General features: G+C 41.2%; 1 protein-coding gene across 1 annotated transcript in view; it reads left to right on the plus strand.

The window, feature by feature from the left end:
- LOC111141090 (complement C6) overlaps nt 1-16,768 on the plus strand; it is a 64,638-nt gene that overhangs the window by 43,920 nt on the left and 3,950 nt on the right. The window contains exons 12-18 of the mRNA XM_022493423.1: nt 587-812; nt 1,896-2,067; nt 2,321-2,432; nt 5,494-5,626; nt 6,568-6,756; nt 12,509-12,599; nt 15,215-15,456. Of these exons, the coding sequence (XP_022349131.1) occupies nt 587-812; nt 1,896-2,067; nt 2,321-2,432; nt 5,494-5,626; nt 6,568-6,756; nt 12,509-12,599; nt 15,215-15,456 (1,165 nt within the window). The remainder of the gene's footprint in view (nt 1-586; nt 813-1,895; nt 2,068-2,320; nt 2,433-5,493; nt 5,627-6,567; nt 6,757-12,508; nt 12,600-15,214; nt 15,457-16,768) is intronic.

Here is a 16,768-nt window from a genome sequence, read left to right on the forward strand (position 1 = left end):
GAGGCATGCATTTGTTGCTTACTGAATAATGTGGTGTAAGTCCAAATAAGCGACACCTCCCAGGAGGCTTCCTTCCTAGCAGTATTCCAGGGAAGGTAAGCGCCAGAGACATCACATCAGGGACAAGAGAATCTGGCTAATCCTGTAGAGAGCTGCTCTACCCTCCCTAGAAGGGAAAGAAAAGAAACTCCCCTGCCCTCATGCAGAGAGTTTTTCTCCACTAGTTCAAAAAGCAGATATGCGGGCGCCTGGGTAGCTCAGTGGGTTAAAGCCTCTGCCTTCATCTCAGGTCATGATGCCAGGGTCCTGGGATCGAGCCCCGCGTCAGGCTCTCTGCTCAGCAGGGAGCCTGCTTCTCCCTCTCTCTCTGCCTGCTTCTCTGCCTACTTGTGATCTCTGTCTGTCAAATAAGTAAATAAAATCTTTAAAAAAAAAAAAAAGCAGATATGCTATATTGCACAATAATCCCTTTGAAGTGTGAGATTTTCCAGACCTTTCCTCTCAGTCCATGAGAATTGATCAGTGCTGGCAGCATATGCCCAAGGAATGTGGTGGACCACACCGCCTCTCTACCATCTGCTCTTAGCTTGCTCCCATCACGGACTTGGTGAGAAACATCCCCTGTGCGGTGACAAGACGGAGCAACCTCAAGAAAGCTTTCCGAGAATACGCGGCCAAGTTTGACCCTTGCCGGTGTGCTCCATGCCCTAATAACGGCCGCCCCACGCTCTTGGGGACCGAGTGTCTGTGTGTGTGCCAGAGCGGCACCTACGGAGACAACTGTGAGAGACGCTCCCCAGACTATAAATCCAGTGAGTATCCGTGACTTCCTGTGGGGGAGGCCCCTCTTCCCCACCAAAAGGTGTCCTAGGTTGGTCAAGGAAAACAAAAATTTTATTTTTCACCTTATGCAAACTCACAAGGAAAAGAAGCCTGTAAAAAATTAGACTCTAAAGTCAAACAAACAGCCCTGGAGAGAGTGAGGCTTTGCTGTAACCTACCAGCTGGGTAGCCTTGGGAAGGTCACCCAACCCCTCTCTGCCTCAATCTGTTCATCATCAAATGGGGACAATGCCAGTATGTACCTGAAGATTTTATATATGTATGGAATAGGCAGCACAGTGCCTGTAACCTGGGCACCTGTGGCCAATAATAAATAAATAAATAAAATAATTTATTAAAATTAAATCGTCAATTTTAAATTAATTAATTTAAATTTAATTTAATAAATGTATTTACTTTAACTTAAAATTTAAAAATTTAAAATTTAATTTAAGACATTTAACATTTAAAATTTAATTGAATAATTTAAATTTAAATTAATTTAAAAATAAATTGTTAATTTGTTAAAAATAAATAAAATAATAAACCATACTATAAAATAAAGTATGTGATACTGTTGTTATAAGCCTCTTCTGTTGTATAATGTAGAATGACGATGGCTTTATAATCAGAGATAAATTAAGCCCCCACCCAAGTTTTCATACAGGGCTAAATAACGTTCATGGCTACCTCTAATCCTCCCTAGAAAGGGGATGTGTCATGTGGATAAGAATGTATTCTATTACCTTTAAGAAAATAATTTGATATATATTCTATTCAGAAATTTGTCTTTATACATATATGTATGCATCTACATATGTGTGTGATATGTTGTTGATAGTCAAAAATGATTCATAATTATGGCCGTTTTATTCAGGCTGTGGGAACAGGAAAGGGAAGTCAGGCAAGGTGTCAGGCCCTTTGCACAGGTAATTTCTTTTAATCTTCACTATAACCCTGTGACGGTCCTCAAGGAATCACACAGCTAAAAAGTGAGGAGACCACGTCAGCTGGCTTCACACCCCCTGCTGTCTCAGGTGCACCAGGATGACAGGGGCCTTCCTGTGTTCCAGATGCGGTGGATGGGAGCTGGAGCTGCTGGTCTTCCTGGAGCACGTGTGATGCTACTTACAAGAGATCCAGAACACGAGAATGCAACAACCCCAGCCCCCAAATGGGAGGGAAAAACTGTGAAGGGGAGAAGCAGCAAGAGGAGCACTGCACGTTTTCAATCATGGAGAACGAGTAAAGATGGGCGACGGGGATTTTTTTTATTTTCCTCTAAGTAAAGAATCAGAATTTTACCTATTCCAACACAGTGTGTTAGTGGGGGTATTGGTGGATCTGGTGCTACCCATTTCTCTCTACTGGTTTCTCTCTTTATATCTATGCGTACACATTCACATGTAAGTGGGTTGTGTGTATATGGGTGTCTATATACACCCACTCACACACACATTTGTTACATTATACACACATATTTACTTTCCCCTTTTAGTGGACAGCCATGTGTCGGTGATGATGAAGACAGGAAAGAAATAGACCTCCCTGAGACAGAATCAGATTCAGGTTGTCCTCGGCCAATTCCTCCGGAAAATGGATTTATCCGGGTAAGCATCCTGACCTTCACTTCGACTTTGGAATCCAAACCATAGAACATAAACTGGGCGTTTTCTTTTATTTAACCTCATTGTTTTCCCAGTTTAATCATCTTCTGTTGACTTTAAAAATTAATACTTAAAAACACTCTACCATGCCTCTGTCTTGAATTCCCTGGAGAGGTCTCCCCCCACACCTGGTTGTTAGACCAAAGACAGCAGGTCGCCTACCTTTCTTGGCACTACTGGCTCCTAAGGTAATGGTCCATTATGTGAATGGAAAGTGGAGCTTGGCCACAATATCAGTTCAGATGACTTGTGAGAATTTGAGACTAAGATCTGACTGTTTATTTCTGAGTCTGAGCAAACTAATCTGCTATCTAAGACATGTTTTCAGAGAGAAAGCTTAATCACAGGAGGTGTGGAGCCTGTAATGCCTTGGGTTAGAAACCTGTAGAATTCTTCAGCAATCAATATAGTTTTAATACCTTTTAATTTTATCTTTTTTCATTGAGCTGCAGCGTTTCTATGATTTAAAATAACTAAATATGTTCATCAGACAGGTCTGTGGTTGAGATATAAATTAGACATATAATATTTAAAATGGATCACAGAAGGCATGCTCCATAATCAATTTTACCTTCAAAAAAATTTTTTTAGCTTTCTTAAACTCAGCGAAGCATTTAATCTTTTTCCAACTGTATCATATTTATGATCAAAAATCAATAACCCTCAATTCTCCAATGCTGGCAAATAAATATCTACGGAGCCTAGTCCGGGCTAATGTACCCTCCGCATTCATTTGTCTTCTGCCTAAAGATTGTAAGGGGAGGAAATATTTTAGAGTGAGATAAATGTCATTTAGTCCTTAGAACAGAGATTCGAGAACTCTACAGGGCACTGGAGGGCTTGTTAAAACATGGATTGCCGGGTCTCTTGCCTGGGATTTCTGATTCAACAGGTCTTGGGCAGCGCCCAGAAACTGTCCTGTCTAAGGAGTTCCCAGGTCATACTGATGCTGCTATGTCCAGAGCCACACTGTGGGAATGAGTCCCCCAAAAGCAGGGGTCAGCAAAATGTGGCCCACAGCCCAAATCTGGCCGGCCATCTGTTTTCCTTTCTTCTTTTTTTTAAACAAAGTTTTGTGGAAATACAATCACACTCGTTTATTTACGTATTATCGATGGTGGCAACAACGGAGAGCTGAGGAGTCACCGCAAACCCCGTGTAGCCCGCCCTTTACCGAGGAGCTGTGCTAGTCCCTGGCCTAGAACATACTCTTCAAAATTACATTTTGTCAGGTCCTGATACCCAAATAATTTTTAACCTGTTTTTGCCAGCTGCTCACAAACACTGTTAAAATGATCAACATTCTAATTTTAAAAGCACACAAAGGGTTTCAACAGTGTTGCATTATTCGAATGACTCTTTTTATAAAATTAGATGACATGTGTTTCCATTCCTATGAATATATTTATTACTTTTTGTTCTCTTTTGCTCTTTATTAAAGACCCACTCTCTACTGACAGTAGTTTTTACTCAAACATAATATAATTTTGATTTTTCCTAATGAGTGCCTTCTGGGATTCCACGTAGAAAGATACCCCTTGTTCTGAGAGAGAGGCAGCTACACCTCCTTCTAGGCTAGAGCAACCACGTCCTTGCACAGGAAGGTAATCGCCTACCCCCGTAGGCAAGCAACAGTGACTTTAGGTAAAGTTCCCTTGTTCAGTCAGTCTAGCAGATGTGTTGGTGGAAGTTTGATGGTTGCAACCTACACTCACAGGTTCCAGCCTCATAAGATAAACAGAAGCACAGGAACACATATTTATTTGGGGAGGAATGCAAGAAGAAATGTGCAGCCTTTGAATAAAATAGCCACATCCTGAATGCTATGCATTAGTTCATTTCCCTTAGAAACAAAGCCACACACCCATAACAACCAGTAGTGGAATAATCTTTTTGTAGTCAGGAAAGTAATCATCTTCTAGGAGACAAGTTGAATCGTGTGGCCAAGTAATAATGAAAGTTGACATTAGAGCTTTTTTTTTTTTCACTTACCTCAAAATTCATGATTTCAGTTCTCAGAGAGTAACTCCCTAGTCAATTCTTTGCATTTTTCTTCCTCTCAGTAAGGAAAAAGAGTGTTACATTACTGCCCCCTCAGAAGAATTTTGTTTTGCATTCTTTCAGCAGAGTTAGTAGGCCTTTGTAAAGACAGGTGAGGCAGAAATCTGTTAGTGGAAGTGCCACTCCTGGGTCGGGAATGAAGCAGCAGTGTAGCACATGTTATAAAAATAGGGCTTTGTACGACTTTCCGCCAGACCTGAGAGAATGGTGCACCTCATGAAGCTGGGAAAGTGAAGGTTTTCACAGAGGAAATTCTATTTGAGTTGGGTCCTGAGAGAGGGGAAGACAGAAGGTGTGGAGCACGGAGGGAACAGTCCGATAAAGACATGGTGGCATGACTGAGAATATCACGTTCAGAGAATGGCAGGTGGTTTTGTTTTGTGAGAGGTAGGTTTTACAGGAGCAAAGATTTTAGTGAACTCCCACATGACGGCAGTTGTACTTTAGTTACACATAACTGGGAAACTATAGAATGACTCCTGGGTTACTAGGAACTGAGTAACACTTTTAAATGATATGTAGTTTATTAGCCACCACAGCAAATCCCTGTAGAATACATTATTTATTCAGTTTATAGCTACTCTAGGGTCAGTATATACAGATTTTTAACTTTTACAGTGGTAGGGCATGCTATATCCAGTGGGGAGGAAGTTTCTAAGGAAAAAAAAAAATATATATATATATATAAATTTAGAGCAGCAATATGGAAGGTGGCTTAGGAGAAGGCCCAGTTAGAAAGTTGTAAGAGATCATAAATGCCATGAACAAAGACAGTGATGGTGGCAAAGGAAAGGAGAGAGCTTTGAGAGATGTTTAGAAGTAGAAACTGAGAGGACTGTGACTGAAGAGATCAGGAGTGAAGGAATGGAAAGAATCCAGGACTACCCCCGAGGTATTTAGAGATCATGGCATTGATAATTTATGGTTTCTGTGTTAATTCTAGAATGAGAAGAAACTGTACGCAGTTGGGGAAGATGTGGAAATCTCCTGCTTTACTGGATTCACAACTGTGGGCTACCAGTACTTCAGATGTTTACCAGACAGGACATGGAGGCGAGGAGATGTGGAATGCCAACGTGAGACACAGGCAGACTTTTTGCATGACTGCTCTAAAGAATGAACGTGTCCCATACACCTAGAGCAAAATCACACCGTCAGATCTCTACTTCATACGATTTTACATAACTCTGGTAAAAAGGTCTAGTGAAGGAGAAAATGGGATTCATTTGGTAAAATTCAATTTCAAAATGTCTTCCTATTTCAGTCTCAGGCTGCTGTATCTTAGCCTCCTAGACGCAGGACTACAAAGCATGTGCTTAGCAAAGAAATCCCAAAAGTCCGCTACCTACATCGAACCTCAGACCCCAGGACCTTGCCTGATGTCCCAATTAATGCAAATTGATGAGTCCTAGGAAGATGATACTTACATTCCTTATGTATCAGAAAAGGGATTTTATGTGACATGAAGATTTCTCCTTGGAGCATGTTCGCATCCTTCATTAAGGAAGAGAGGAAGAAGCCTACCCATTTGTAGGCTACAGGAAAGTCAAAATAAGATTTCCGGAAGGCTCAAGTAGGAACCCCAAAGAGTTACTAGGGAACCCCACGAAGCAGAGTTGAGACCAGTGTCAATTAGGACTTCTGCCTCTGGTCATCCACACTGTAGTGACTTGCTTTTGGGAACCTATGCTATGGAGAAGAAGGGGGAAAGTACATTTTGAAAGGAAAAGTCCCAATAATGTAATGAAAGTGGAAAGTTTCTGGAGCCACATCCTTAGCAAGGGAACCTCAGATAATGGAACTAAAGGGAGTGGCTCAGGGGAGGAGTCTCTCAGGGGAAGGGTGGGATCCTTTGCCCACACCCCGGAACCCCAGTTTTCTGATCAAAACACGGCCTTAAAGCTGCACCCATGCAATAAGTAGCATGAAAATCACCTCTTGGGCTGCCTAAAATCTGCTTACATTTGTTCAGTGTTCTGCTTCACTAAGCAATTCTGAAGTGTTTCTCTGCCTGCAGAGACACAGTGCCTCAAGCCAGTTGCGCAAGAAGGTCTGACGATCTCACCATTTCAGAAATTGTATGAAATTGGCGATTCCATTGAGCTAACATGCCCCAAAGGCTTTGTTGTTGCTGGGCCATCAAGGTACACATGCAGTGAGGCTTCCTGGACACCGCACATTTCAGACTCACTCACCTGTGAAGAAGGTGAGTAGCAGCTCAGGGTTCTGGGGTCTGCTAAGATGCCGCCCCCCCCCCAAGAGTGGTTGTATAGCATCCACAGTAGGTCTATTTCCTGAGTGTGTTTTGGGAAGAGAAAGTGGAAGTTTCCACAATGGGCTGGGTTTCATATTTCAACCTGTGTCATAATGAAGACAGGCAGCAAATGAAAGTTATTAGTTGGGTAGATATCTTCAGACTTTAGAGAGTGAGGTCAATGTTCTTTTCCAATCGAATGCTTCAGTATTTGAATTTAACATCTAGCAAAATCAGAATTTTTTAAAAGATTTTATTTATTTGACAGAGAGAGAGAGAGAGAACAAACAAGGGGAGTGGCAGACAGAGAGGGGGGAGCAGGCTTCCGCTGAGCAGTGAGTCCCATGCAGGGCTCCATCCCAGGACCCTCGGATCATGACCTGAGCCAAAGGCAGATGCTGAACTGACTGAGCCACCCAAGCACCCTAACAAAATCAGAATTAATGGTAAACTGAAAATGTGCTTGAAGTGGAGAGCCATAAAAAAGTAATGCATACTACTTTTTAATTACCTAAGCATTTTGTTTTAATTTAAAATACATAAATGCACGATTATTCACCCATTTGCCAAAGTAGGACCAAGATCTTATTTTCTAAAGGGTCTTCTGATATGAGTTCCAAGACTTCTTCCTCAAATAAAACAAATACATAATTCATCGTCTATGTTATCTCATATCAATTCCTCTAAAACAATGTGTGTTTTTTTAACTCCAGATGGGGCACTTCTTTTAAAAATCACCTCTGCTTGGGTCCCATCCCATGATTCTGATGTCATTGAGCTGCAGAGAGCCTGGTATTTGGTGTTTATTTAAAATCTCTTCCAACTAACCAGATCCATGCAGAGTTGAGAACCATTGTTTTGAAGAGAGGTAAAAACTTAAAGGCACTTTTGAAACAAATTGACTAGAGAAAGCTTTTAAATTTATCTACATCTATATCTATCTATCTATCAAGATATACATAGAATAGTCTGTTTACAAGCTTGTGTTGTATTTTGAGTAATTAGAGGAGGAATGTTCATTGACGTAGTTCCACTTCTGGATAAAAGTCTGCTTTTTTCCAGGAATCCACATACCAATCCTTATTTGGATTGAGCAGAACTGTCATGGTGATTTTAGTTAGGAGCAAGGATCTTTCAAAACTGCAATGTAAATGGTATTATAATGAGGGAAAAGTCACCTGAAGATACCACATAACCTAGCTTGCTGTTGGCCTAAGATTTCCTCATCACAACAGGTGGCTTCAACCCCCTTTTGATGCTTAGCAGGTGCCTTTCTGCTCCATCCCTGCCCTGCTCATTACTATCTAACTGCCTACTCTAACCAGAGGAGCCTACAAACTGGGAAGTTCAATTATCAGGCAACTGTCATGGAGGGGCAGGAGAAAATAGTCTGGTGAGTCAGTAACTTGGAAGAGTGGTTAAGGGCTTCTAATAATTCATATCTTCCAACTTTTTCAGCATGCTTTTTCGAAACATGTCTCATTTTTATTGAAAGAATCCTGGGGGCACCTGGGTGGCTCAGTGGGTTAAAGCCTCTGCCTTCAGCTCAGGTCATGATCCTGGGGTCCTGGGATCGAGCCCCACGTGGGGCTTTCTGCTCAGCGGGGAGACTGTTTCCTCCTCTCTCTCTGCCTGCCTCTCTGCCTACTTGTGATCTCTGTCAAAAAATAAATAAAATCTTAAAAAAAAAAAAAAAGAAAGAAAGAAAGAATCCTGGAAGATGTGTCTGAGATCAGGTATGATCAGGTCCATTTTGCTTAGGCCATTGCCAAGGTTGGGCAATTTGGGTCAACGGGAACTGACCAACAGACGTACTCCTTCCCCAAGCTCACTGCCATCTGGCCTTCCATATCCTCTTCTAGGCTATCCTAATGTGTGAACGAAAGGGGGAAAGTTAACCTATTAAAATAACCTTAACACTATTGATAAAGAGATATCACAGAAATTTGTGAGAACTTCAAGTTGACATTATGGCTGGATTTCACTTGACTTCTGATCACTCATACGAGAGGGAACAACAGGCTTCAGACGGTTAAGATCCTCTTGGCGTCTTAGGTAGTATCTTCTCTCTACAAACAGCAGCACTATCACACACACACACACACACACACACACACACACACACACACACGCATACGCACACACACTCCTATGACTGTGTTTGGAGAAGAAATTGAAATTATAATCCAATCTGAGAGAATGAACTTTTCTACATCCAGATAAAGTAAATAAACATCCTATCTCATACATTTTCTCTCCAGCAACACTGGCAAAAAGATCAATGAGGGAAGTCAGAGAGAGAGAGAAAATCATCAATAAAGCTGAACACTTTCCTTTCAATGTGCGGGAAACTGTGAGACAAAGAGGCTTTCAGGCCATCCTTGGTTAGGAAAAGATTTTTTAATTATTTCAACATGAAAAGGGTTTGGCTTCCTGAGGAAATGAGATGGTACATGCCTTCACAGTTACTTTTTCTTCCTCTGAGAAACTGACACTCCCAAAGATCCCCTCAACGCCAACCCCCCAAAGATCACAATGTTCTCTGTTCCATGTCCTTCACAAACTATGCAGCACAGTGTGGGCAGCTGACAGCCGGTTCTGACTTCCACCTGACGCACTGAGGGGTCGGACTCCTTGCGTGTGATCATGACAACTTTGAATCAGTAGTGCCAAGTGCTTGAAAGTTGATTCTCTTTGGAAACAGTGTACAGCTCAGAGTCCTTCCCTGACCTAAGTGTGGACTTATTTCCGAAGGGCAGAGAGGTATAGCTCTACAACAAAGAAAAATAATCCCATGTCAATGGAAAAGCTCAATGCCTGAGGCCTTCCCAGTAGCTGTAGGTCTCCATGTTCAGGAAAGTTATGGGCCAGATTTCACCAGAAGGAATAAGGTTCCTGACAGAGAATGAGAGTGGGAAATGATGAAATTCATTTTTATTGATTTTTAAAATCTTTATTTTTGCCTCTAGCATAAACCTCCTTCCCTCAACAAACCTTCTGCCTGGTAGGGTAAAACAGGTATCTGTGAGCTTGGTCTCCTATTCAGTCATTTAACATGGCAGAATATCTACCTATAGCTGCCTACTGCCATCCTTTGATGACTAGCTTCCAGAAGCCATTGTGGTTCTGTGGATTAGTCAAATTCAGTTCTGGGAAGTTTGTTTCATGCAATAGGCTCAGGAAGTCAACTCTAGGTCGAGTTCAACTAGTCTAAAGGTTCTCTGGATGGCCCTTCATGTAAGCTAAGACAACCAAGACTTCCCCTTCATATAATACACCCAAGTGTTACTCCCTCTGCTTTAATCCCCGTTGCTCACATACACACTGTTGCTTGTCTTAGATCAAGCCTCATTTATTTGTGGATCGTTCCTTGTATTTCTCAGTTGAGGTCTCTTGTTATATGGTCTCTGGAACTATGTTCCCTTTCTACAAAGTACCTATCATGGCCTTATATATAAACTCATTACTATGATTATTTAATTAATGTCTGTTTTCATAGTGTCCTTTACATTCATGCAAAAAAGGGGACCACTTCTGTTTTCATTCTTTTTATCTTTTTTTCCCCGCCATCACATACTAGTGCCTAGAATATCACGCAGGGATTAACACCTGCATTAGGAGTTGCATTTCTCCATGGATTCTCCTTAGAAGAAAATCTGACTTTCGAGACATTACCCCAAAAGAACAATTTTCACCATTGTCACTGACATCTATACTGCTAAAAGTGATGGATATTATTTTGATCCTCATCTCCTTTGGCCTCTTAGGAACATCCAACAGTGTTGACCTTCCTTTTCTTTCCGTGGCTCCCAATATACAACACCATCTTGTTTGTCTTCTACCTCTCTGGCTGGTGCTCTCTGTTTTTGGCAGCCTCCTGCCTGTGCTTGGACATTAAATGTTGGAGTTCCTCAAGGCTCATATCTGTCCCCTCACCTTATGCTACCTTTTCCTAATGGGGAATCATACCCATACATATGGCTTCAATGATTCCCCAAAGAATAATAATAACAAATTTATTTCATTAGCACAGACTTCTCCACTGAGCTTAAACCCAAATGGCCACATGTTAATAGATACATCTAAAATAGATACATTTTATGTACCTATTTTGATCTAGTTTGTTTGAGTGTCTAAAAGACACCATAAATTTAAGAATGCTTGGGTGGCTCAGGTCATGATCCCAGGATCCTGGGATCAAGTCCCACAATGTGCTCCTTGCAGAGCAAGTAGCCTGTTTCTTCCTCTGCCTGCTGGTCCCCTTGTTTGTGCTCTCTCTCTCTCTCTCTCTTTCTCTCAAATAAATAAATAAAATCTTTTTAAAAAATAAAGATACCACAAATTTAACATTTGCAGACAAGAACTCTTGAGTCATTACCCTTCCCTCCCTAAAACTAAGCATCTTTTTTTTTTAAGATTTTATTTATTTATTTGACAGAGAGATCACAAGTAGGCAGAGAGGCAGGCAGAGAGAGAGAGGAGGAAGCAGGCTCCCTGCTGAGCAGAGAGCCCGATGCAGGGCTGGATCCCAGGACTCTGAGATCATGACCTGAGCTGAAGGCAGAGGCTTAACCCACTGAGCCACCCAGGTGTCCCCCTAAAATTAAACATCTTATAAGATTTTCTATTTCAGTTAAGGCACCAAAGCCTATTGTCTAATGCAAGCCAGAAACCTAAGAATCATACTTTGCAGCTCACACAGCTTGCCCACGATATGCAATTTCATCCATTTAACCTGCTAAATATGTCCCAGGCTTATCTACTTCTCGTCATTTCCAACTCAACATTTTGGTCCAAATTACCGTCCTCTTTCACCTGAACTACTATAATCATCTCGTAGATTGTCTACCTTCTGGGTCACCATGCCTCTTCAAATCCATTCTCCACACAGAAGCCAGAATTAATTTCTTTTTCAGAATCCAGACCTGCTTTTGTCATAGGACCCCCCTGTTTAAAACCCACTGAAGACTGGTCATTGTTTATAAAATAGAGGCAAAAATCTTTCAAAAGCCTTGTAAGCCCCCACACAGCCTGACACACACTTGCCTCTCTGGCCTCATCTTGTTCCATGCTTTTGTTTTTCTGCACTAAAACCACACAGGCCTTCTCACAGTTCCAGGAAAATCACTTGCTGCCTCTCTTTCGAACTTCCATGCCTGATGGTTCCTCTGCCATGAACATTTTCCCTTTCGTCTTTCCATTTTGCCAGTCCTAACCTTCCTCATGATGTCAGCTTTCTTGATTATGTGCTTTCTCTCTACTAGCATGAATAACATGAGCAATTCTATTTGTATTCGTGTGTTTGATTACTGCCCTCATAAAACTCTAAGCTCTGTGAGCATAGACTCTGTATGAAATTGTACTTAATCCACTATTGTCCAGAACTTAACACAGTGCTTAGAGTATCATAGTCACCCAGGAAATATTTGAAGAACAAATGAACAGAAATTTCACCAATTCCATTTTCTTCAGTTCCATGAACTTTACAGCAACTTTAGGCTGGGAAAATGACGGCTCATGAGAGCTAGAAAGGACCTTTCAGACAGAATATTTCATGACAACATATTTGGAAAAAGGCAAAATGAATGCCCTAACTATAGGTGATAAGAGAGAACTTTTCACCACTGCCTTTCCTCCTACGTCCAAACTTACCATTAGGAATCCATGCGGTGCACTGCTCTTTACCTGTTTTCTTTTGTTTCAGATTTTTTGACAAAATTAAAGGGCCATTGTCAACCAGGACAAAAACATTTGGGATCTGAATGCATTTGCATGTCTCCAGAAGAAGATTGTGGGTGAGAGATACTCTGTGGACTGTATTTGGAAAATGGGAAAACCAGTCTAGTGTAACCAGCTTGATAGAGGAGCTGAGCTTCTTGAAGCACAAACACGAAACATACTAATTTTTCACATAACTGATACCCCCTCTGCTGTGTTGATTTCTTCCCCACTGGTAGCAAGCTTTCTTAATTATCTCTCAGCCCCATTCCCTAAGTTTGTATGGCATTTGTTTATGAAGAAACTTGCAGTTTTGTTTATGAAGACTTATTCCTGTCCATAATGGGTTTCAGACTCAATTATTCTCAAAACCTTCCTCTTGCTCCTAAGCATGGGGCAAGGTTGTGACTCCAAAAGCATAGCATAGAGACAGTGGCATGAGTACAGACTTCACACATAAACACATCCCTTTGTCAGTTTATTTTTTCATGCTGGGGTAGAGAGAATGAAGAGGGAAAATGATGCATCTCCCTCTGACTGCCATGACTAGATGGCTATTTCCTTTTTGTTGTTACAATTGCCTTATCTTTTTTTAAAGTAATCTCTACACCCACTGTGGGGTTTGAACTCACAACCTCGAGATCAAGAGTCATATGTTCTTCTGACTTACCAGCCAGTCACCCCTAACTGCCTTTTCTTTACATGAACAAACTAAGGAGAGTCAAGGGAGCTTCTTAATTTAAGGGTTACTTTCAGCTGAGTTTAATTCAAAACAATGTTAGCTGAAGATAAAATTTTGTTTCTCTATCTCACAAAATAAATGCAGAGGTAGGCCTTCTAGGGCTAGTATGGCGACTCTCTCGTTGCCAGTAAGACTGAGGCTCATTCCTGCTCTTGTTCTACCATCCTTAAAGTTATTTCATGGTCAGAGATCGCTCTGTAGAAGCAGGAATGGAGAAGACCAAAAATGGACATTTTCCCTTTTTTTAAGGAGAATTCTTGGAACACCCATCACTCACTTCCATCTCATTAACCTTCACTTATTCATATGGCCACATGTACTTGCAAGGGAGGCTATGAAGTGCAGTTCTTTGGCTGGATGCATAGGCCCTATGAATAAAGTTAGAGTCAAATGACTGAGGAGGAGAAAGACTGAACACTGGGATAGGAAGCCAATAGACTGTGCCCAGGTGTTATCCTTCACTTTTAACACTAAGTAGCTCTCATGTTCCTCCGTGCTACAGGTGAATGAACACTTACAGGGATTTCTTATTTATTTAGGAATACTCTAGGGTATTTTTCCATATAATGCCACAAATATAATTCAGCACAAAAGTGGTCCTCTCTTCCCCCCCACCCCAATCTTCACCAGAAATGGTCCACTGTGTAGCTTCTTGCTGCTGGAGTCTCCTCATCCAGCAGATGGCCTCCTGGGGAGTACATGCAACCTTCATATTGCCCATGTAATGCAGGGGAAGCTTCTGTCTTAATCTTTGCAATACCAAGTTGCAGGAACACAGACTATACTCTGTCAGAATTTCAGCTCTTCCCTACCTCTCTAGCCTCTTTCTGTAGTCCTCAGTTCTCCTTTACACAGCATTGAAGGTATTTGTGAGAAGTGACTGGCCCCACAGCTTAAGTTCTCTGCCCACAGAGAGTGAGTGGCCGTTATTCCTGGAGATCAATTTACACACTGATGCCCTGATTGTGGACTCTAAAACTGACATCCAAGAAGAAACTCAAATTGACAGTAATCAAGAAGCTCTTATCCTCTCAGCAAAAGAAGGACTGTGACCACTGGTTAGGTTTCAGGAGGAAGACCCAGCATCTACTTAGGAAGATTAAGCAAGTTACCCCGGGAATGACATAAAAGCTCATGCCCTCAATCGCAGTACAAACACACTTGCAAATATATATATATATACACACACACACATATATATATATTGCAAATATTTACAATATATATATATGTGTGTGTGTGTATATATATTTGCAAGTGTGTTTGTACTGCGATATAGATAGATAGATAGATAGATAGATAGATATATCTCTGATATATCTGATATATATATATCTGGTGTTCCAAATACTGAGTGTTATAGAGTTCTGAGGCAGTCCAGACTATAAGGGTCAGATTGGTCAGGGATAGCTTCCAAGTGCAGAAGGCAGAAGTGTAGCCAGGAATTGAACTGGACACAGAGAGGCACAGAAGAAAGACAATGCAATGCAATGCTGATGGAACAGAGCATGGGATGCCAACAAAGGAGAAGTAATCTTATCATTTTCAAAAATGATCAATATAATTGTCAAGTGATAGCGATCAGGAAGGAAAAGAAAACAATTCTAGAAAGGAAAGTTAATTGGAGTCAAGTTGTAGAAAGTTAATTGGAGTCAAATTGACTCCAACTGAGTCAAGATCCTCAATTTGAAGATCTTGATGACCAGAATTGAAGAATTCAGACTTTGATTTGAAGACAATTGGGAGGAACACCAAGATAAAGATGAAACATTAGAAGGATAAATCACAGGGTGCGCAAGATGAGATGAAGAACCAAACGAAGAGAGGCTGGGGACAGGGGGAGCATTGGGGAAGAAAACTGGGTGGTGAGTCTACATATTATATTGACTGCCTACCATCTCTTTTTTTCTAATCTTCATATGCGAATGTTTGCTTTCCTCTCTTGGGCAGCCATTATTCAGAAGATCTCTGCGTGTTTGATAAAGACACCAGCCATTACTTTACTTCATCTGCTTGTAAGTTTTTGGCCGAGAAATGTTTAAATAATCAGCAACTCCATTTTCTGCATATTGGTTCCTGCCAAGATGGTCCACAGCTAGAATGGGGTCTTGAAAGGAGAAGACTTTCAACCAATAGCACGAAGAAAGAATCCTGTGGCTATGACACCTGCTACGACTGGGAAAAATGTTCAGGTGAGCTCCAGTAGTGACCACGTACTAGAAAGGCTCACACATAATCTTCATCGCAACTAGTTCATCTTTTTTTTTTTTAAAGATTTTTTATTTATTGATTTGACAGAGAGAGATCACAAGTAGGCAGAGAGGCAGGCAGAGAGAGAAGGGGAAGCAGGCTCCCCGCCGAGCAGAGTCCGATGCGGGGCTCCATCCCAGGACCCTGGGATCATGACCTGAGCTGAAGGCAGAGGCTTTAACCCACTGAGCCACCCAGGCGCCTGGCAACTAGTTCATCTTATTTGCATTTATACTCTTTTTCTAAAAACAAAACAAAAACTTTTCCTTAATCAAAAATAACTCCTTTACTTTGTAAAAAATTTTATAAAGTCATTTAAATAGAAAGAAAAAAAAACATAACCCACTCATTGTTAGAAATAACCACTTTCATAGTTTTAGGGTGAATCTTCCTAATTATTGTTCATTGCATATACAATCAGTATACTACCCTTAGACTCCAGTAGAGAATCACCTGTCCCAGTCTCATGCTTCAGGCACCATTCCCCACCCCCAGCTTTGGAAAGCTTTCATCAGAATTGTCTAAGCTTTCCTCTGGCATCTGGGACTGGCTGGGACAACATAGCCAGAGGACCCTGAGCCTAGACCAAATTCCTCGTGGATACTAATTGCCAGAAGCATCTTCTTCAAATTTTTTTAAGTCCTCCTGCAGTGCCTGGGACTAGCCAAGGCAGGCAGTGTTAATCAGGTAGGACACTCTGGGCCCAGATGGGGTTGGCTCATGGGCTCAGGCACCGTTTTTCCCTTGTGGAACATTCTCTGACATTCTGCTTCTCTCTCACCATGCATGGGGTCAACCAGCTGCTCCAAGGAGCTCTGGGACTCATGCCTGTAGAGCCATCTGTGGCTCAGAGCTAGAACCTCATTTCCAGAAAGCAGCCTGGTGAGCCACCAACCAGCAGGGTATTTGTCAAGATTGCTTGAGATTGGACTGCTAGTATGGTGCTAACACTCTAATTTAGAGTGATTGTTATTATTTATACAGAGAAGCATTTCACAAAAAATAAAATAAAAATAAAAAATTCCCCAGGGCCTTATAAATCTCAGGGATGGCCCTGATTACATTGCATTTTTTTTTAAAAAGTATCATCCTTTACATCTTATTTTATATATTGCTGTTTTTCACTTAATATATCATGAAACTATTTTCACGTCATTATATATTATTTTGCCACATAATTTTCAATGTCTGCTAAAACCTATATGGACATTCTATAATTTACTTAACTAATCTTAAGTGTCTAGATTTTTCCCA

The sequence above is a fragment of the Enhydra lutris genome, unplaced genomic scaffold, assembly GCF_002288905.1.
Source record: "Enhydra lutris kenyoni isolate GAN:26980312 unplaced genomic scaffold, ASM228890v2 scaffoldscaffold5, whole genome shotgun sequence".
Classification (NCBI taxonomy): domain Eukaryota; kingdom Metazoa; phylum Chordata; class Mammalia; order Carnivora; family Mustelidae; genus Enhydra; species Enhydra lutris.